At 38.6% G+C, this 22,542-nt stretch overlaps 1 protein-coding gene across 2 annotated transcripts in view; it reads right to left on the bottom strand.

Annotated features, from left to right (window-relative positions):
• Positions 1 to 22,542, bottom strand: part of galnt1 (UDP-N-acetyl-alpha-D-galactosamine:polypeptide N-acetylgalactosaminyltransferase 1) — a 143,795-nt gene that overhangs the window by 8,131 nt on the left and 113,122 nt on the right. For both annotated transcript variants that reach the window (XM_048153671.1, XM_048153672.1), the window contains exons 6-12: positions 15,000 to 15,207; positions 12,178 to 12,348; positions 9,932 to 10,049; positions 9,623 to 9,803; positions 4,668 to 4,807; positions 1,396 to 1,494; positions 1,160 to 1,294 (exon numbers count right to left, since the gene is read on the bottom strand). In XM_048153671.1, the coding sequence (XP_048009628.1) occupies positions 1,160 to 1,294; positions 1,396 to 1,494; positions 4,668 to 4,807; positions 9,623 to 9,803; positions 9,932 to 10,049; positions 12,178 to 12,348; positions 15,000 to 15,207 (1,052 nt within the window). The remainder of the gene's footprint in view (positions 1 to 1,159; positions 1,295 to 1,395; positions 1,495 to 4,667; positions 4,808 to 9,622; positions 9,804 to 9,931; positions 10,050 to 12,177; positions 12,349 to 14,999; positions 15,208 to 22,542) is intronic.

Below are 22,542 nucleotides of genomic sequence, written 5' to 3'. Positions count from 1 at the left end.
CCTGCTTTACATGGACATGACATGATGTAAAGTAAGCAATTCTAGTCTCATGTTAACACTTACAATGTTTAAAGGTGCCCAAGAATGCTTTTTCACAAGATGTAATATAAGTCTAAGGTGTCCCCTGAATGTGTCTGTGAAGTTTCAGCTCAAAATACCCCATAGATTTTTTTAAATTAATTTTTTTAACTGCCTATTTTGGGGCATCATTAACTATGCACTGATTTTTTCAGCACGCCGCCCCTTTAATTCGCGTGCTCCCTGCCACACGAGCTCTCGATTATATTACAGCACATTTACAAAGTTCACACAGCTGATATAACCCCTTAAATGGATCTTTACAAGATGTTCGTCATGCATGCTGTATGCATGCTTCGAATTATGTGAGTAAAGTATTTATTTTGATGTCTATATTTAATTCTCTATGAGTTTGAGGCTGTGCTCCGTGGCTAACGGCTAATGCTACACTGTTGGAGAGATTTATAAAGAATTAAGTTGAGTTTATGAATTATACAGACTGCAAGTGTTTAAAAATGAAAATAGCGACGACTCTTGTCTCCGTGAATTCAGTAAGAAACGATGGTAACTTTAACCTCATTTAACAGTACATTAGCAACATGCTAACAAAACATTTAGAAAGACAATTTACAAATATCACTAAAAATATCATGATATCATGGATCATGTCAGTTATTATTGCTCCATCTGCCATTTTCGCTGTTGTTCTTGCTTGCTTACCTAGTCTGATGATTCAGCTGTGCAGATCCAGACGTTACTGGCTGCCCTTGTCTAATGCCTTTCATAATGTTGGGAACATGGGCTGGCATATGCAAATATTGGGGGCGTACACCCCGACTGTTACGTAACAGTCGGTGTTATGTTGAGATCCGCGTGTTTTCCGGAAGTCTTTTAAACAAATGAGATTTACATAAGAAAGAGAAAGCAATGGAGTTTGAAACTCAATGTATGTCTTTTCCATGTACTGAACTCTTGTTATTCAACTATGCCGAGGTAAATTCAAATTTTGAATCTAGGGCACCTTTAAGTATTGTGGCTATACATTCAAAATGTTATCCTGGTGCAATGCCTTGCCCCATTGAACAGTAAGAGCATAACTGTAAATGTGATTTTGCCTTTTGCAGCACAAATATACACTTACCACAGGGTCATATTCCCAGAGCTGGTTGCCTTTCAAGTGATGGCACTTGAGCATCATAACAGGACCATTAAGTTTGGACACATCCAAACAGAGGTCATCAGTTCGGATCTCTTTATTGGCTGTGTACGAAAAAACCTGAGCAGGTGGAAAAGGTCACAATACATCAGTGTAAAACCTGTTGTAAAGATCAACATCATTACTCTAAATAAGTGTGTTTTAAAAGTGAGAAAGCTGACCTGGTTGCCGCCCATGCCGTGGCAGTTAAAAATGCCCACTTTCTCATTCTCTTTCCTGGCCATGTTATCCAAACACTGGTTAGTCTCCACATTACGGATCTGCAATCGGACAGATCACACAAATAGATTAGACACAGTCAAGCAGCTCTCCTGCATGAATAAACACAGTCACGTCTCTGTCTGAGTGTGAAACATGGTTAATTACCCAAAGCTTATCGCACACCGGGGGTGTGGGGGGGAGTATCGACGAACTGAGAGGCAACTGTGCCAATCAAACACACAAACGCACACATACACGCGTAAATGTGTACTTGATGAAAGACAGCAGATGAAGGGAAAGACAGCTCACTGCTTTCATCCAAAACACTGAGTTATACAAACGTCAAGATCAGTGGGGCTTAAACCATGACAAACTTATTTAACAGCTTCACTGGCAGCGTGCTATTATATTTAGCCAATGTTTCATGTAAACACTGATTTAATACTTGGCTGTTTTGTTTTAGAAAACAAATAACCCAATAGATTTTTTTTTTTTTTTTAAAAATTGAGGTTAAATTACTGGAATGCACAGCCCCTCATAGGGCTGGGTATCATCCTAGATTTTTTTCAGTTCTTTCGATTCAAAACTATTCCAGTTCATTTAACGCTATTCACCAGCTCATTCTCTCTGTTCATGCTGTAGTGTTTCAGCCTGATTCAGAAGAGTAACTTGTCAGTAAAAATATTAAATAAAATAACTAACAAAAGGGTCCAAACAGAATGCTGTGACAGGAACCACTGCACTAATACGTTTTCAAGCAGTTACAAAAATAGGCATAGACAGGGCAGAACAGTGCTACGAAAAATTGGTCAGTGTGATGAATAAATTTCCCACAATACCACGTGTGCGATACAGTTTTGCATGTGTGTGAGACAGAGCTGCTTGTTTGTGTGAAGTGAGCACTTGTGTGCTTGTTTGTGAGGTTAATCTAGGACTGCACAATTAACCAAAATTAAACTGAAATCACAATTTGGTGTGATTATGAAATTACAATTTGTTTATAAGAAAAAAAGGCTACACATGCCAAACATCTCTCTAAATTTGTAATGAAAAATATTTACAAATGTTGTCCAACAAAAGAGAACATTTAATTACATGTTTTTACTTCAAGCTCACTTCATAACATCAAGAGTCATCAAGTGTTTGAAATAACTGCCTTTTGTGATCTGATGTGGCTTCATGTCACAGAATGTAGGCAAAAATTATATTATTTTATAGTATTCTATGTAAGCAATAAGGTACTCGAGGCTAGTGCTGTATCGTGAATAAGTCACTGCTGAAGGGCGTTGTTAGGCATGATGCGAAGAGGAGTGCTGTGCTGTATTCACGATACTGCACTAGCCTCGAGTACCTTATTGCTTTTATAAAACTGTTACCACACAATACAATTATTAAAGCCAGAAATGTGTATCAATGCAACTTTCATTAAACTTTCACTAAAAGCCTTCCTTCTGCCAGAAAAAATAGTCCCTGACCGTGAACAGCAACGGAAGTTACATTATTATGCCATTAGATGGCAGCAAAGACTGTCTTTATGAGTGTGTCAGTCAGTAGCGAAGACTTTTACATTGAAAAGACTGAATTGTTGTGAACACGAACAAGACGCAACTGACAAATGCTTTGACTAGTGCTGTCAGTCACGGGAAAACCCCTTAACTGTTAAAAGGACAAGATAATACATCAGACATTTAAACAGATTTTTTTATTATGAACATACTGAAGGAAAATGTTAAAATCTTGCTCACTCGATCTCTTTCTCACAATACTCTCCATAATACAGGAAGCTTCAATGAACAATATCAATTGAGAACATACTGTTTACGTTGCTAAGAGTGGTTGCTAAGGGTGTTGTGTACACAGAACCGTTGGATGAAGCGGTCATAGCCATGTTTTATCGTGAATTAAACAGCTATTGACCAGTCAGAATCAAGAACAGAATATATATATATATATATATATATATATATATATATATATTCAAATAGAAAACGGTTATTTAAAACTGTAATACTAATATCTCACAATATTGATGTTTGTACTGTATTTTTTTTATCAAATATATGCAGCCTTGCTGAGCATAAAAGACTTCTTTCAAAAATATTTAAAAAAACTTTCCGACCCCAAACTTTTGAACAGTAGTGTATAGCCAAAGTCCCTTTAAGACAAGTCATTTCACTCGGCGGCCATCTTTGAAACGCCTCTCGGGCATCCTGGGCATCATGCAGCTCCTATCTCTTTGAATGGGGAAACATCAGATTGTCCAAAACTGTTCGCCAACCTTACGATTAAATTTCATATTTGAAATCACCAATGAAATCTAACAACAACCGACTCATAAATTTAGTTTCTAAACGGTCGAATCATGAAAAAAAAAAACTATTTTTTCAGGCTGGATCAAGCTAATGCGCATGCGCAGACCTAAATGCGCGTCTCTTCGGAGGCACGCGTCTGACTGTTTCTATAGAAACCGGTGATTCTAACGGCCGCTGAGGTGACACGATGACTTTACCAGTCGGCGATTGGCTCTTGGCTTTAGAAGGCGGGACTTATTCCGCCATATTGCGCGTTACACTTTCTCCCATTCAAAACAATACGAGTGACACGTCTTGTGTTATTCTATAGTCTTTGGTATAGCTGTACACTCGGTCAGTGTTTACTAGCAACACATGGAGCATCACTGTGATGTCATATCTTCCATATATTATTCTGTCTGTGTCTTGCCCTACACCTCACAATGTCACCATCGGCGGCAAGGAGAGACAAGGATGAGCTAAAAGGGAATGAACCGTGGACAGCACAAGGAAGATAGAGCCTTAACCAGTCAGGAGAACAGACAAGACTCCGTTCACAGAGAGTTTCAGACATCAGAGATGACATGCATGTTTTATTCATAAGAATGTCTGATAAAGAGAAAGGCAGCGATGGACAGATGGAACGAAAGAGTGAGAGACGGAAAAGGAAACAAGACGATGACAGAGGGAGAGCAGACTAGGAAAGAATAAATGTCTCTCATTTCCACACAGTGACTGGAATGAAAAAAACAAAACCCAATCAATTCCTGTGACACCGTCAACCCCGAGAAAAAGAGCGTCCCTCGTTAATTCACACCTGTGCTTCTTTAACACACACACAGAAATGTGTTTATCACACTCTGCAATGCTTTCCCTTTTTTGCTATCAGCATGTGTATGTGTGTGTGTGTGTGAGAGTGTGAGAGAGAGAGAGATACAGACCTCTCCTAGCGAGTAGTAGTGACGTGGTATCTGGGAGTCTGGGTAGACATTTTCAAGGTACCAGGAAAACGGCTTACACTGCAGTCTCTGTCTCAGGGATGTTCTGGTAGAGATGTCTCCATAATCCACTTTAGTCACACCTGCAACAAACACACACAGAATGCAAATTTGTGAATAAACCTAGACATTTAGTTTTATTCACCATGATTCTAGGGCGTATTGGGTGGTTGCTAATGCTCTAGATTGCTATGGCTTCACAATGTGGTCTGTAGGGTGTTTGGGGTGGTTGCTTAGTGGCACTGTTAATCTTGTCAACAAAATTACTTCCAAATATTTATTATCAATGAAAATAAATACATGCCGAAACAGTGTTATTATTGTTATTATTACACGGCTCTGTTGAATAATTGATTCTGATTGGTCAATCGCGCCATCCAGTGGTATGTTATTCCCCGATAAGCTCTCTCGTTTCATACACACGCAGCTTCTGCCATTTCGTACATTTGTACACTGTTGGATTATAAGGTACAATTTTAAAACAGTTCCATCTCAGATCAATATCTCTTATCCCCATGAATATTTATGTGGCGAAATGCTGTTTAATAAGTGGTACGACTGTACCGTATACCTTAAATGTCCATCTAGTTTGAACTTGCCACGCTAGCAACTGCTCTCTCTGCGGAAGCTTTGCGTTTAAATAGCTAGTAAAATATATTCAGATCAATATTTCGTCTCTGATTCTTTACTTATGTGGCAAGTAGCCGTGTAATATGCAGGATAATGTACATCCAGCCGGTTGTTATATATTGAGATAACCGGCTGGATGTACATTATCCTTTACCTAAAACTAGTGAAAGACATTTTTGTTAATTGAAATAAAGCTGAAATAAAATAAAATATAAATATTACACGACAACTTAAAGAACGAAGTTTAAAATAAGTCTGATAGAAATTGAAATTGAAAAATGACTAAAAATAAACAGAAATATTTTTAAAAAAAAGAATAAAAATGACTAAAATCTAAAAATGAAAATTAATAAAAAAATAAAAATAAAAACAAACAATAATTCAAAATATGAATAAATACTTTAAAGGTGCCCTAGAATCAAAAATTGAATTTACCTTGGCATAGTTAAATAACAAGAGTTCAGTACATGGAAATGACATACAGTGAGTCTCAAACACCATTGTTTCCTCCTTCTTATGTAAATCTCATTTGTTTAGAAGACCTCCGAAGAACAGATACCGTTCTTACCGTTACCTAACAGTCGGGATCATTAATATGTATGACCCCAATATTTGCATATACCAGCCCATGTTCAAGGCATTACACAAGGGCAGCCAGTCTTAACGCCTGAATGTGCACAGCTGAATCATCAGACTAGGTAAGCAAGCAAGAACAATAGCGAAAAATGGCAGATAATAACTGACATGATCCATGATTACATGATATTTTTAGTGATATTTGTAAATTGTCTTTATAAATGTTTCGTTAGCATGTTGCTAATGTCCTCTTAAATGTGGTTAAAGTTACCATCGTTTATTACTGTATTCACAGAGACAAGAGCTGTCGCTATTTTCATTTTTAAACACTTGCAGTCTGTATAATGCATAAACACAACTTCATTCTTTATAAATCTCTCAAACAGTGTGTAATGTTAGCTTTATTCATGAAGCACAGCCTCAAACTCATTCAGAATCAAATGTAAACATCCAAATAAATACTATACTCACATGATCCGACGCATGCATGCAGTATGCATGACAAACATCTTGTAAAGATCCATTTGAGGGTTATATTAGCTGTGTGAACTTTGTTTATGCACTGTATTATAGTCGAGAGCTCGGGGGGGCAGGGAGCACGAGGATTTAAAGGGGCCGCAGCCTGAATCGGTGCATAGTTAATGATGCCCCAAAATAAGCAGTTAAAAAAATTAATTAAAAAAAATCTATGGGGTATTTTGAGCTGAAACTTCACAGACACATTCAGGGGACACCTTAGACTTATATTACATCTTTTAAAAACTGGTTCTAGGGCACCTTTAATAGTATTTAAAAAAAATCCTAATATAACACTGGGTGAAAAATGTGCATCATAATATATAAAATGTTTGAATTTTGGTTTCATTTTGCACTTCATCAACTAAATGGTTAATTTCATTGACTAAAATACATAGTGAGTAGAGAATATTTTCTTCAAAAAAACAAAAAACTATGACTACAGTAGTGATGCGCGGGTCGTCTCATAACCCGCGGACCCCGCGGGTAACCCGCGGGTCGAGTTGGGGCGGGTAAAGAAATTGTCACTTTATTTGCGGGGCGGGTTGGGGCGGGTCATTAAAAACAAAATAAATAAAAAAATCCATGTATGTTGCGTGCAGTTCCCTATAGCCTATATTAAATATTTGGGAATATCTATTTTCATATTTTATTAGGTTCTTTGATAAGGTTACAATACGAAGGCCGTAGCAACGTAACTTGCGTGATGTCCCCAAACCTTTGGCGTCACGAAAGCGGCGCGCCAAGCAGCTCCCGGCGCCAGCCACGACAACAAAAACGGAGAAATAAAAGTGAAGATGGAAGACGAGGTGTGGGAGAAATTGAGGTCGGGAATTTACATAATTAAAAGAAAAAATTCATGCTGCTAAATCTAATGTTTGGGACCGGTACAGCAGGAGACAACAGCAGTAGGCTAACGGCTACGTGAAGTGCAACTCGTGCGAAAAAATATACAAACACGAGAGCCACAAAACGAGCACTTCCAGCATGTCAAGACATATTTTCCGTGTTTTAAATAAAACAAAAGTTCAGTGGTTGTAGCATAGGCTGTAAACTGTTGGCCAATACAAATCTGAAATAATAATAAAAAAAAAAATATTTAGCCTGTTAGATGAATACAGACGCTGCTTTGTAAATGTTGAAAATGTTTATCATTATCTTGTTATTAATATGATCTGATTTATGGTTCATATTCATAATCGTATGTTGTTGCCTGTTTACAGGGCGATGTTTCCAAGCACTTTCAGGCTGAAATAAAGGCTGTTTTCATTTATATTACAATGCCTAGTATGTAGGGTGACCACCTGGCTATTGATCTGTTGCAGGACAGTAGATGTGATTTTGCGGGACAATGCGAGACACGTGAGACAGATAAATTTGTAAATTAAAATGTAAATAGTGATTTACACTCGTTGGCAAACTTGGCATACGCGCCGATTAATGTTTCTGCCGGTGGGTGCCCACACTATATTGTTGCGCTTATGGCAACATTAAATCCTGGAGAGAAGAAAATTCTAGATTCACGGCTGCACATGCAGGAGGACAAAGTTTGAGCACGCAGATGTAATATCTGAGCGAGAGCGCGCGCGCGTCCAGTTAAACCGCCTGTGAGCGGAGAGATTGCTCGCGCATTTGATGCGCTCTCGTGAGACAATAATGCGCTCTCGACATTTTTCATTATAATAACGCCATAGAACCCGCATTAAATGAACTATAAACGTGAGAAGAAAGTCGTGTCTGAACGTCGCAATTTTGTATTGGTTAAAACAAATGGAGAATATCTCGTTTTTCCGTAGGTGCTCGATCATTTCCGTGTGTGGCGCTCGATCGCCGCCGTTCGTTGGAAATATTTGCCATCAGAATGGATGATTACATGCTTTAAATCATCGATTTAGGCAGCTTTGAGCAGCTCTTGAGGTTCTTATCTAGTATGTGAGATGAAATCCTTGCTGGTGTAGTTGTGTTTACTGACTTTGATGAGGCCCACACTTATCCATTTGTGCTGTCCACTCAGTTGATGTCCACTCTCTCTATGATTGCGCTGGTTGGTTATTTTCACAGCTAGAATATGACGGCTGCACAAATAGATTTTTAAATGCCAGTCATAGTATTTATTACATTTCTTGCTGCTGTATTGTAATTTCAGGGATAAAAAAAAAATAACTGACGTAAATGAAATGCGGGACGAGGAACAAAGCTCCCAATTTCGGGACTGTCCCGCGAAATGCGGGAGGGGTGGTAACCCTACTAGTATGTCTGTTTAATGGTTGCGGGTGCGGGGCGGGGCGGGTTGTAAAAATAGATACAGTAGTGCGGGGCGGGCTGGGGCGGGCCAAATAATTTCATAAAAGCGGGACCCGCGGGTTGGAAAAAAAGCCGACCCGCGCATCACTAGACTACAGCAAAAAAACTGTACTGTGCTATATACGCTTCAGATCTCTCATTCAATTAAACAGTTTTATTGTTCCCCAGACAAAAGTTTGATCGCTTAAAAATGTAATAGCACATCTCTCCTTCACAGGAGGCATGAATTGAGGGTATCATTCATGTCTGTAGCACAAACACTAAAGGACGAGTTACATGTCAAAGTTTGATCTTATGGTTAGGGTTTTGTTCAAACACTTGCCTTGCAGCACTAACAATCAGAAGAGAGTCGACAGAGGCATTTGTGTAGAGGAGAGAAAGAATAACACAATACGCACACAGTCACAGAGATAGCTCTGAGCTGCACTGGACACTATTGACAGTGACATTAATATCTATTATCCAACATCTCCTGAGTCAATACGGCTCGAGTGCCCAAGAGCACTGATAATACACACACACCCCCCACATTAAAGAGACAGACACAGAGATAGAAAGACAGTCATAGAAAGAGATGGAGACAGAGAATGGCAATGAGAGAGAATGAGAGAGAAGATAAGGAAACGCTATTTCAAAAAACTGCAATTTTGTGTCGTACTTAGTGCTGGGCCATATGGCGATATGATATTATCGAATATATCGACAATATCTTGCAAGTGCCCTGATGTTGATTTCAACAGTCAGACTATAAGTTATATAATAAACCTAGAAAGCTGCCAAATATATTTCACATAGCCACGTAGTTATACACATCTTTATTTTTTAATCATCTTGTGTATGGCTGAATGTATCTAGCATGTAATGTGATTTACCAGGTGAGATGATGTAGAAGAAGTTCTTGAACTCATCCATCCAGACCTCTGCCAGCCGTCTGTTGTTCTTGTTGATGATTTGCCCAGTTCCACCAGGGAACGTGTACGGCGTCGCCTTACGGAACACGTGACCGACGTGAGAACATGTGACTATCTCAAGCGTCCCCCCACACTGCCAAATCTGATAAACACAGATATTAGTTCTCAGAGCATGAACGAATCATCAATAACACCAGAACTGCATATTATATAGGCAAAAGCGGAATTGTGGGTAGGATTGTGGTGGTGGTTGAATGATTTGAGACTGACCCTGAAGGAAATCTCCAGGTTTTCGCCTCCCCAGATGTCCATGCCTGCATCGTATGTGCCAATCTCCTGGAAATAATCTCTGTCTATGGAGAAGAGACCACCTGCCATGGTGGGGGTCCTGATAGATGATACAAAAAACACACACACACAAGAGTTTAATTCTATGATGCAAAAACAGGCCCTTCGGGGGAATGATCATTTCTTATAAAAGCAGCTCTTCCTCTCCTTTTCACTCCGTCACAAACTACCACGTCGCATGTCACTCAGGGGAACGAGATCTACAATAGAAATGACATGTTTGCATGTGCATATTTTGGCAACAACATATCCTTCTTTAAATATCTTTCACTCTTGTTCGTCCATTTCCCTCGGCAGGCGCCCTCTGTTCTTTCCTGTTTTGCTTCTATCCATCCCCTGTAGCATGTCTCATTTACAGTGTTTTCCTCTTGTTGTTGTTATGCTCTCAAGTTGTTTTCATGCTGCTTTGCAGCGCAGAAAACCAGGCACTGAAGTAAAAGGAGACGAAGCAAATGAGAGGTTGTGAGAGGAGAAAAATACAAAAACAGAGCGGAGTGGCGTCAGAACATTCTGGAAAAAACAACGTGCAGCTCTGCAAAACACAGGATTCTCTGAAGAAATCAAGCAGCAGAAAGCTAAGAGCTAGTCTGTTCCTATAGTTAGGAGGTGAACAGGTAAACACACTCTCCTCTTGGCAAAGTGCCGCTGTGGATTAAACCTCCCTCCTCCGTGTGTTAACTCTAGAGTTTAGCTGCAGGGCTGGAGAAACACATTTATATTCCGTAGCTTTAAGTTTCATGTAAAATACCTTTTTGGAGAGTAAAAAAATAAATGTTGAATTTACATTAAAAAAGGCCTTTAAAAATATGAGCCATTGCCTAGTGGTTAACACAAATGCTTTGATTCATTGTGTCATGGTGCTCATGCGGGCTGTGACATCTATATCTCTTCTCGCTTATTATTTTCAGTCCTATCTATAACAGTCTGTTAAAAATGGGAAAAGGTTTCTAAAAAGGATGATAAATTGCGCCTCTGAAGGGAATACTAATGTACCGTGCACACTGTACCGCTTACTACTTTAAAAAAAAAAATTGTTATGTGAAACCGAATGTATTATGTGACAATAAACAATTACAAAAAGTAGTATACTACATTGTTGTCACATGGCCATAACAATGCCTGCTTTGAATGTTTAATTTTGTGTTACAATGTCTTAACTCTTTGCTGTCTGGTCAAACAGTTAATCAAAAAGGAGATAATAAAAACTGCAATTAAATATACACATACACAATCTTCCCATAATTGTTATTATACAGGTCTCTAGAGTACTTCTAGATTTCTGAATAGTCAATCCCAGCATTCATCATTCAAATATTTCACAATAATGACTGCTGCCCATGGAAACACTACACAATTTAATACATAAATATTTTTCATAAAAACCTCTGTTATGTAATCTCAAGCCAGTCTAAATATCTCACTGGAGGAAAATATTATGATTTTAATTTCGAACATCTCTTTTGCCTTACCATGGCTGTATTTATTTCAACATAAATACAGTAAGAACATTAATATTTTGTAATATTATTAAAATTTAAAATATATATTTTTTTTTATTTGCAGCAGCCATTACTCCAGTGTCACATAATCCTTCCAAAATCATTCTAGTATGCTTATTTGGTGCTCAAGTAACATTTCTTATTACTTTCAATGTAGAAAACTATTGTGCTGCTCACTATTTTTGTAGAAGCCATGAAACATTCTTTAGTTCAAAAGAACAGCATTTATTAAATAGAATTTATTCTAAATGCCATTATAAGTGTCTTTCCCATCACTTTTGATAAATTGAATGCCTTCTTGCTGAATAAAAGATTAATTTCATGTGAAAAAAGCTTACTTATCTTACTTTTGACTTCATAAGATTTAGAATATAGCACACAAGAAGCATAGACAACTTTTATGCTGGTTTTTGTGTGTTTGTCCTTTGTGCGTATCTTCCTTTTGCGTTTCATGGGAAAAGATAAAAGCATAGAGGTTTGGAAAGACAGCAGGGTGAGTGAATAATGACAGAACTTTTATTTTTTTAGGTCAACAATCTCTATAAGACTAGTAAGGAAGGTAATTCTATGATGGACATTTGACTTAGCCATGATAAACCTTACAGTGTCCCATCCTATTTAATCTTGATCCACTAGCCTGACGGCATAATAAGCATTTTTGTTTGTTACCTGACAGGCAGCGTTCTGTCTCCTTTCCTGCGGTCCATCTCTCTCTGTGGTACCGGATACCAGCGGAAGTTCAGCTTCCAGTTGAACCCACCATATGTCATATCAGACCCTGCCATGTACTCAAATGTGTCATCGCTGATCACGTCAATGATGGGACACACTACCGTCTTCCTATGAAACACAAACACACAGGTGACATTAGCTGTGCACTTTCACTGCTTTCACAAAGACAACCTCAACTACCTGAATAAATGAGTTCTATCCGCCACAGAATGCCCCTTTTTATTTTGAATTCAGCAGGCACACGCCAGACATACCTCTCTTTACTCAAACAGATGCAGACACAAATCAGAGGGGACGTCTCGCTAAACTTGTGTCATCAATCAGCACCAAGCAGCCCACTGTGATGCTAACCCAGGCAATGAGGATGGATAACACACACACACACACGCACTGCAGGCACACTTTCCTCTCCTAAATTCAGCAGACTGAGGCTTCATCTGCTAATGATGCCCCAACAGGCCGCCCGGGGCAACACAACACAGAGAATCAGCATGTGGGTATGTGGGCATGTGCGTATGTTTAGAAGAGAGGAGATATGCTCTGCACATACATCCTCAAAGAATCAAAATCAGATAAAAATGAGTTCATGTTTATATACCCTACAAGTTTTCCATTTCAGGCACAAATTTAGCCTGAGGTGAAACCAAACTACAAAAATGTAATAAAGCACTGGGAAAAAAATAAACTCTAAGAGCTATTGATCGCTCGGCTCTTTGCAAACCAACATGCCAAAAGGGAAGAAAAAAAGTGAGAGTGAAAATGACTGGTATGTTTTTATGTTCCACCACAAATTGCAGAAATTAAATGAAAGGCATATGCTGGGTGTAACATTTTTGTGTTTGTGACCGCATATACAGTACAGTCCAAAAGTTTGGAACCACTAAGATTTTTAATGTTTTTAAAAGAAGTTTCGTCTGCTCACCAAGGCTACATTTATTTAATTAAAAATACAGTAAAAAACAGTAATATTGTGAAATATTATTACAATTTAAAATAACTGTTTTATATTTGAATATATTTCACAAAGTAATTTATTCCTGTGATGCAAAGCTGAATTTTCAGCATCATTACTCCAGTCTTCAGTGTCACATGATCCTTCAGAAATCATTCTAATATGCTGATCTGCTGCTCAAGAAACATTTAATGTGTACAATTGTACAAAATATTTGTGTACAATATTTTTTTTCAGGATTATTTGATGAATAGAAAGCTCAAAAGAACAGTGTTTATCTGAAATCTAATCTTTTGTAACATTATAAATGTCTTTACTGCCACTTTTGATTGATTTAATGCATCCTTGCTGAATAAAAGTATTCATTTCTTTAATTTCTTTTCAAAAAAATAAAAATAAAAATTCTTACTGACCCCAAACTTTTGAATGGTAGTGTATAATGCTACAGAAGCTTTGTATTTCAGATAAATGCTGTTCTTTTGAACTTTCTATTCATCAAGGAATCCTGAAAAAAAAAGTACACAACTGTTTTCAACATTGAAAATAATCATAAATGTTTATTGAGCAGCAAATCAGCATATTAGAATGATTTCTGAAGGATCATGTGACACTGAAGACTGGAGTAACGATGCTGAAAATTCAGCTTTGCATCACAGGAATAAATTACTTTGTCAAATATATTTAAATAGTACACAGTTATTTTAAATTGTAATAATATTTCACAATATTACTGTTTTTTACTGTATTTTTAATTAAATAAATGTAGCCTTGGTGAGCAGACGAAACTTCTTTTAAAAACATTAAAAATCTTAGTGGTTCCAAACTTTTGGACTGTACTGTGTGTGTGAGATATCTATCGACTAGTGAGTGGAATGCTATTTCCCAATCACTGACGCAAAAACTGAAAAGGAAAAAAAAAAGTCTCCCAAGTCTTCTTTTGAGGTTCTTCTAAGTCTTTATAATAGTATTTATGCTGAATTTTTATTTTTTTCTGATATGTATACTATATATATCAGTGTTATCTGACTAGAGAAAACAGAGAAGGCTGTTGCCTTCCCTTTAGCCAAATAAGTTGGAAAACTCCCACCAGTCTGCTATGGATACACTTGACCAGAGTCAAATACCACCTTGCTTGAAATACTACTTGGCAAACTTTTAGTCATAATGGTGTGGACTTGTATGGTTCCTGAGTGCAAGAATTCAAACGTTTAGCTGGAGTGACTTATTTTCAGTTTCCAGTGAAGGACACAGTGTGTTGTAGGCAGTGGCTAAAGACTGCAAAGAACTGTAAATATGGAGAGAACATTGGGATGGAAAAATCTGACAAAATTGTGACAGAAAATCTGAAAATCTTACGGGTCGTTCCAAACCCGTAAGACCTTTGTTTATCTTCAGAACACAAATCAAGATATTTTTGATGAAATCCTAGAGGGGTTTTTTTTATCCCCCATAGAAAGCAATGTAATTTCCACATTCAAGGTCCAGAAAAGTAGTAAAGACATCATTAAAATAGTCAACGTGACTACAGTGGTTCGAACGACATGAGCGTGAGTAATTAATGACAGAAATTTCATTTCTGGGTGAACTAACCCTTTAAAATGTCTTTATATAAAGCTAATTATAATTACTACAGACTAGAAATTAGCCTTTATCCTAAAACACCATACCACTAACCTTACCAAGTCCAAAAAATATATATTCATTAATATGTAATATGTAGTATATTCAGTTAACATTTCTTTTAATAATATTTTTTAAATAATTAAATACCTTAAAGTATTGCATTTTTTAAAGTAGAAGTGCTTACTTGTCAAGTTTGATGCGGGCGAGGAGAGGCTCAAGCCAGCCGGTGGTGCACTCACAGTGGGCATCCAGAAAGGTAATCACCTGACCTGTGGAGATGGACGCCCCCTTCAACCGAGCGCGAATCAAGCCCGAGCGCTGCTCCATCCGTACCACCCTGACCGGCACCTCCAACTTCCGCACGTACTGCTCCAACTGCCGCTTCAGAAAGTCTACATGGACACAGAGGTAACAAACAATTATAAACTGGCTCCACATAAACAAGAATTATATATAGGTAACTTGGGGAGGATGTGACTTTGCATATATTAAAAATTATAATTTCCTTCTATTATTCATCAGTGGATGTTTAGCAAAGAGAAAACGCTCTAAAAATAATATCTTTCAGATGCAAACACATAGATCGAATACACGTTTTAGCCAAGGACTAAGGCACCATCTGTAAAGTTGGGTGAGGCACATAATCAATCTTATATAGCTCATGAATATTAATAACAGTAGGTGAGGCAACATTCGTAACTGATTTGCTGATTACCTCTAACCAACTCCTGGGAATGCCTCCAGTCGACTGAGGCTTTTTTCCCAAATGGCTAAATAAAGTGAAGCTCTTGAAATATAATGATTACTTAAAGGTGTGTGAGGGGGCACATTCTTGGTCTTGGCAATGTATAGGAAACCTTTCTTTAACAATTTTCCCCCACTTCAGTCTTTAATCAGGTATTGCTCTACATCAGCATCTGCTGTGGGCGGTTCAGTTCACACTGCCAATGACTCCTCGCTTTAACACGGCTCTCGACTCATGTGGATCAACATCCTCAGCTGCAGCAGCCATCTTAAAATACTGATCTTCCAGTCACTGGTGTGGGATATCAGTGCTTTCTGTTTTAAACAAATAAGCTAGCTAAAAGCCACTGAATGGCCTGACAAGATTATTTAAACTATGTTCAGACACATAAAGATAAGACTGAAACTGTGAAACAATACAGAAGAAGCCTGTGAAACATCAACACTCATTTACAGTTACATTTATGGTTAAGATAACATATATTTTGTAAGTCGCCGTTCTCAACATTTTTGATTTGATTATGAAAAATCTCCAATTATTTTCAAACTTTTTTAGTTATGAATTGAATATACGCCTAAATTCAATCTGTCAATCATATAAAGTGATCAAGTCTCTTCAGAGAATTTGGACTAAACCATGCAATTACGATCTCTTTATGAACTTTTTGAAGCGTCACAGTGGTAATTGTTTGTGGATAACAAAATTACTTTACAGTGTCCATTATGCCAAAGACTATAGATATAGAAAGACGGTTCACTCTTATTAGTTATGAATGGGAGAAACTGCAATGCGCAATATGGCGGAATACGGCCTTCTAAGTAAAAGAGCCAATCGCTGATTGATAAAGTCATTGCGTCGCTGCAACTGCCGTTAGAGGCTCCATAGAAACCTGAGACTCAAGCTTAGGACTGCACATGCGCATTGGCTTTTTACATTTATTTGAGCATAAGAAACAACATTTATGGGATATTTCATGTCAGATTTTGTTTCTGAATTGAAATATGTTATTTAATTGTGAGTTCGCCAAGCAGTTTTTGAGATTTCAGGATTCCCCCATTCAAAAAGATAGGACTTGGTCTTGGATGCCCAAAATAGCTGCCCGGAGGTGTTGCAAATATGGCCGTCGAGTGAACAGACTTTCCTTAAAAGGGACTTTGATTACGCTCATTTCCAAACAATGACTGTGAAAAGAAATACAGCCCCAGTTCCCACTCACCTGCACTTCATTGAAAAATACATGCGTAAGGACATTTTCCTGGACTTGCGTTAAAAAATGCTGGTTTTGAACAACATGAGAGAGAGAAAGCTACATGACAGAATTTTCATGAGACATTCCTTTAATGAAAGCAACAAATAAAATCTGTACGCAGGTCCAAATCTGTCCCAAAAAATCTATATATGTCAAACACACCCACAGATCCAATCATAAGCCTTTAGGAGATCTGACAGGAGGACATGTCTGTGCAATGCAGTCTCACAGAGGGTTTATCTGCTCTCTCATGCTTTATTTGAGGTGCGATATGTGGAACAGAACAGAAAGCTCTGAACTACAAAGACAGCAGGAGCAGCAGGGATTTCTCATGCCAGCGACCCCCCTAACAACACTCCAGAAACAGAAAGAAACGTTTACTTCTGTTTTCATGTTATTCTCTGGTGATGTTTCTCTTTTTAACTCCATCACACAGAGACAACCTGACAAGATGTAAGTTCCATCCTACAATATTTCCCACTTAAAGGTGCAAACACATCACATTATGGAAATTATAAGCATTGCGAACTCCATTACGTTGTTTAAAACAAGTCCAGTAGATGCTCCACTCAAATGAACACTCATCACTCTCTGCAGACACGTGAGCAAATCTATGGACACGTTAATCAATATCCTGCCGTATTCCTCTAGACGTTTAAGTGGAAATAAAGAGGAGAAAAAGAGAGTGGGCGGAAAGAGAGAGGAGGAGAACAAGAGAGGACATCATTAGAGGACAAAATTGAGCGGCAGGAAGATGAGAGGAAGAATTTGGGTCTTTATCTCTCCACAGGAGCAGCAGATTAGCACAAATGAGGGAGGAGGGGGGCTGGCAGCTATTCTTATGCAGGACGTGACCTGCGCAGTCAATTTATTACCGAATGAACTAGTGCATGTGTGTGCGCGTGACGGAGTGAGAGAAGAAGACATCGATGTGTATTTTTGCATCTGTCAAAATGTCGCAATGGTTAGACACGAGTGTTTTGTGTGTGTGTGTGTGTGTGTGTGTGTGTGTGTGTGTGTGTGTGCGCGTGTGATGCCTCAATGATGCTTCAAAGTACTCCTGGATGAACACTCTGTCAATGTCTCTGCAGTCTCTCACCCACAGACTGAATTCTGATGTGGCTACAGTTATTCCAGCTGCGCTTTTTCTGTCATGGTGGGCACTTTCCATTGACTTTTATAGCTTTTATACTGAGGTAATGTTTTTGATCTCCCTACCTGATCTTAAAGGGACAGTTCACCCCAAAATTAACATTCCATCCTCTTTTACATGTCATTCCAAACCTGTATAACTTTCTTCTGTGAAAATATTTTGAAAAATGTTCCAGTATGTGAAATTTGAGTGAAAAGGAGCACATTTTTTTTGTGAAATTTCACAGACAAAATATCCAACTTCCTCAGCTGCAGCAGCCATCTTAAAATACTAAAAAATATCTTCCAGTCACTGGTGTGGGATATCAGTGCTTTCTGTTTTAATCAAATAAGCTAGCTGAAAGCCACTGAATGGAATGACAAGATTATTTAAACTATGTTCAGACACATAAAGATAAGACTGAAACATCAACATTCATTTATGGTTAAGATAACACATATATTTTGTAGGTTTTTTGTCAAAACAGTGAAAAGGAGCACATTTTTAAGTGAAATTTCACAGACAAAATATCCATTGTCCATTTTCAATAGAGTATATAGAGTATGAAGCAACAGCTTACACCGAAGTCACTTTGTGTTGGTCAACACTGCGAATATGACTTGAAACCGAATTTGATTTGAAATTTTTTCGCCCTTAAAGTCAATTCTGAGAATTGTTTCTAAACACATTATAAATGTTACAAATGTACTGCTGAAACACATTACAAAAATTGTGAACTCTGTAGTACTGAATTGTGAAGCGTTAAAACGTTTTTTCACCAATTCTGTGTTCAGGATTTTTTGGGTGGAGCTAAAACGGGGGTTTGATGACGCACTGAAGCCCACGAGCATGGCCCCGCCCCTAACAATATATAACTGTCGATGACGCACCGAGCATGGCGCCGCCCCTAACGCTACAGCGGCTCGCTCAAACTCTAGTGTCATACTCATTACCGTTAGTTATACAGCCTACATTTTGCTAGCTTCGTCACACAAATGCATATTACCTTGTTGAAATAATAGACAAAACAGCTCGGTCTCCTTATTTAAATTTCTTAAAAACGATGATATGAAGAAGGGGTGGATTAATTTAGTCTCTGCAGTGATCATTTTACACTGGATAGTTTTACAAACTTTCATCAGAGACAACTGGGATTCACTGATAATCCGGTGTTATTGGTGAATGGGGCTGAACAGACTATCTCCCGCCTCGGCCTTCATCCTCCCGTCCCACCGGCAACTGATGATATGGGGCCGGACAGAGTCTGCCCCGTCCTGGCCTTCATCCTCCCGTCTCGCGGCGCCGACATCTGTCGACAACAGTCGGCAGTACGTACCCACCAATGAGTGTATGTTGCCTTGTGTGCATAAGCTTACGTTATATTTAATTGGTAGTCCACAGTAACCCTCTAACGTGATTCTTTTGTTTATATGCATCAGTATGTTTGACTCATTAGACAAGTAATTTGAGACGGCAGCTCTCGCAAGTGGGTGTGGTTTCAGCGCCGACAGCGGACACGCCCACAGTGATTGAGAGCAGAGAATACTGCTTATTTTTTCATGATTTTGATAACTTATTTAATTTACTTAGCGATTTTTTTAATCATTTAAATTTGGCTGGGTGGTTAATAACACATTTTTCTGTGGTGTGACAAACTACTAAACTACTAAAATTACTTGATTTCAATCACAAACAAAATTTATGAACAACAATAAATGTGAGCAAAATGAGTCAATTGGGTCCAGAAACAACAAATGGACCCCAATGACTTTCCTTGGTTGGACAAAACAAGTTAAAACGTTCTTCAAAATACTGTCTTTTAATCTGCAGGGAAAAATAGGTTGGGAACAACATGAGGGTGAGTATATGATGTCAGAATATTCATTAAAACATTTTTGAATATGGTCCCCAAAATTTAGGTGATTTCAGATTTGTCATTGTAGGGACATGTGGACCACACAGTGTAGGAAAAAACCTGACCCACACACAAACACATTAAATATACACATAGCCTACTGAGAATACAAACACACATACAGTACAGTAACAAAGTCTCTTGCTAATGTTAGCCTTGGAGTGAAAATAAACCCCAAGAAGTGTACTCAGCTCCATGTAGTCAACAACACAGATGCAATATGAACTAACATACATGCTCAAAATACTACAAGGCAGACACATACCTGTGAAACCGCTAATGAGGAAAAGACAAATCTTATTACTTGCAGTTACATTTACTATTTACATTCCAATACAAACCATATATCTGAAAAGAGAGTAAAATAAATACAAAGAGGAACCTTGAGAGAACGAGAGAATCAATACAATGAAAAAAATATGAAGGCCACAGTGAAAAAAGAGGATGAAGCTTTTTCTGTAGTGTGTCCTTCAGATAAAGTGCTCTTCTGAAACTGTAAGGTCAGCGTTTCCAATGAATGAAGGTTTGAAGTGAGCAGATATTCACTGATATAGTACAGAACAAAATCTGTATCTGTATCAAAAGAAAAAAAGGCTGGAACACACCAAGCCGACGGTCGGCCGTCGGGCAATTTTTCTTCGTCGGCCGACTAAGTTTTCTCAGTGTGTTCCGCACCGTCGGCTGAAGTTGGTCCTCGTCGGCCTTTTTTCGGCCGATTCGAAATGTTGAATCGGCGTTGGAGCTCGTCGGGCCGTCGGGCCATCTGATGACTCTGATTGGCTGCTCAGCTACTGCCGCCTGCTGTTTCGGAAAGGCATTTCATCTCACGCAGGCGCAGAACTGACGTGCTGCTTGGCCGTCGGCTGTTTAGCGCATAGACAGTAAAAGAAATGGACACAGCGACCCCATTGGAACTCAATTGAGACAAGTGAAGCCCATTTTTAGCGATTTTTAGCACTTCCGTTTCTGACGCGCAGACTCAAACTAAGCTTGATGACGTCCGCAACCTGTCTGACAGATGTAAATCTTCTAGTAGCTGTGCGTGCAAACTGCCATTGTTAATCTTGCAGAGACGGCGAGCTTGAGCGGGGAGTTCTTTGGCGTGAGTAAGCAGGAGTAAGTATTCTGATTAATTATTTTGTATAGTATTTTAAAATGTAACGCCAGTACGCCATCTCTCTTGACATCTCCCCGATTGCCTGCGAGCTTCTCCTCCTGTCTGTACGGTAATTTCTCTACTGTGCGACAGAGAGTCGAGTGGTTATGACGCAATCGTTAGCCTATTTTTACAAAAACTGTATCTACGGGGCCATAATGTAACATAGAAGGTAATGGAGCCCTTTATACATTGTCGTGTATCTTTAGAAATAAATAATGGACAAATGGAGTCTTTAAACGCCATAGATGTAAAGTTATTCACTGTCAAAGTGACGCCAAAATGAATGGGAGTCAATGGGGATGCTAACGCAAGTGAAGTTCTGCTACAAGATGGCGGCACCCGGCCGACTTCAACTTCCGGTCGACTTCCTTGGGCACTGGTTTAGCGCCGGTTTGGTGTGGCAGGGCAACTTTGGACACAGACGCTGCCGACGTGAGCCAACCCCACAGTCTGCTTTCGTCTCCGCTAGTTCGTCGGCGTCGGCTTGGTGTGTTCTGGCCTTTATATGTCTCAAACTACTGCACATTAAGTATGTTACTCCTATTGTAATAGCCTAGAGCAGGGATTTCCAACTATTTTTTTGTTTTCCAACTATTCAAGTTCCAAACCCACTTCGAACTAAATATTTACTTGAAATCCATATTTTAAGTTAATATTTCAGTAATTTAAAAACACATTTACATTTTTGTGGTTCTCTGATGTCGGTTTGACGTAAAAAAAAAAAAAAAAAAAAAAATTATATATATTATATATATTTTCATCAATATATGTTGATGTACATTGATGGATATTTGTTTTTTATTGTTTTCCTCCACTGTGTTACAAAGAATATGTATTTCTTTATAATTATTATTAGGTTTGATTTTCACACTGGTTGTTTTTTATTCACGTGTGGACAATAAATACCAATAAACTGTTTAAAAAATTAATATTTTATTTTTTTTTAAAGTATTTTATTTAAATTATAAATTAATTATAAAGAAATTATTTATTTAAATTTATCTCTCTTTTTTTAATCAACTCACAAACCCCAGGTTGGGAAAACCCTGACCTAGTGAACTTGAAAATTGAGCTGCAGTATTAATACAGACAATGTGGGTTTGAATCTAGCTCACAACATTCCCAATCTTGTTTCATTCCTCTTCTCATCCTGTTAACGCAGTAACAGCAAGTTTCCTAACAGAGCTGGGTGTGGGTGTTTATGTAAGTTTGTGTGTGTATGTGTGCATCAACACATCACAGTGCTGTCAGCGGTCTCGTTGGCTGCTGTCTGTGTTTGTGAGTGAATGTTCACCTCGGAGCTGTCCACCCCGAGCCGAGTCACATGGAGCACCCGTGCAGGGCTTTCAGCAGCCATGGCAATGATGCCGGAGGGCAACAGAGTCACATAGAGGTCATGTATGCAGAGGTCAGAGACGCTCCAAAGCAGCTGCCATCGAGACCACTGACAGCAAGAGGCAAATTTCTGCAGTCAGCCGAAACGCTCCTGACCTCTCGGGTCACTCAGAGTCAGTGACAAAACCAGGA

The sequence above is a fragment of the Megalobrama amblycephala genome, linkage group LG13 (assembly GCF_018812025.1).
Source record: "Megalobrama amblycephala isolate DHTTF-2021 linkage group LG13, ASM1881202v1, whole genome shotgun sequence".
NCBI lineage: Eukaryota > Metazoa > Chordata > Actinopteri > Cypriniformes > Xenocyprididae > Megalobrama > Megalobrama amblycephala.
Note: the sequence above shows the minus strand (reverse complement) of the source record. Positions and strands in the feature narration are given on the sequence as shown.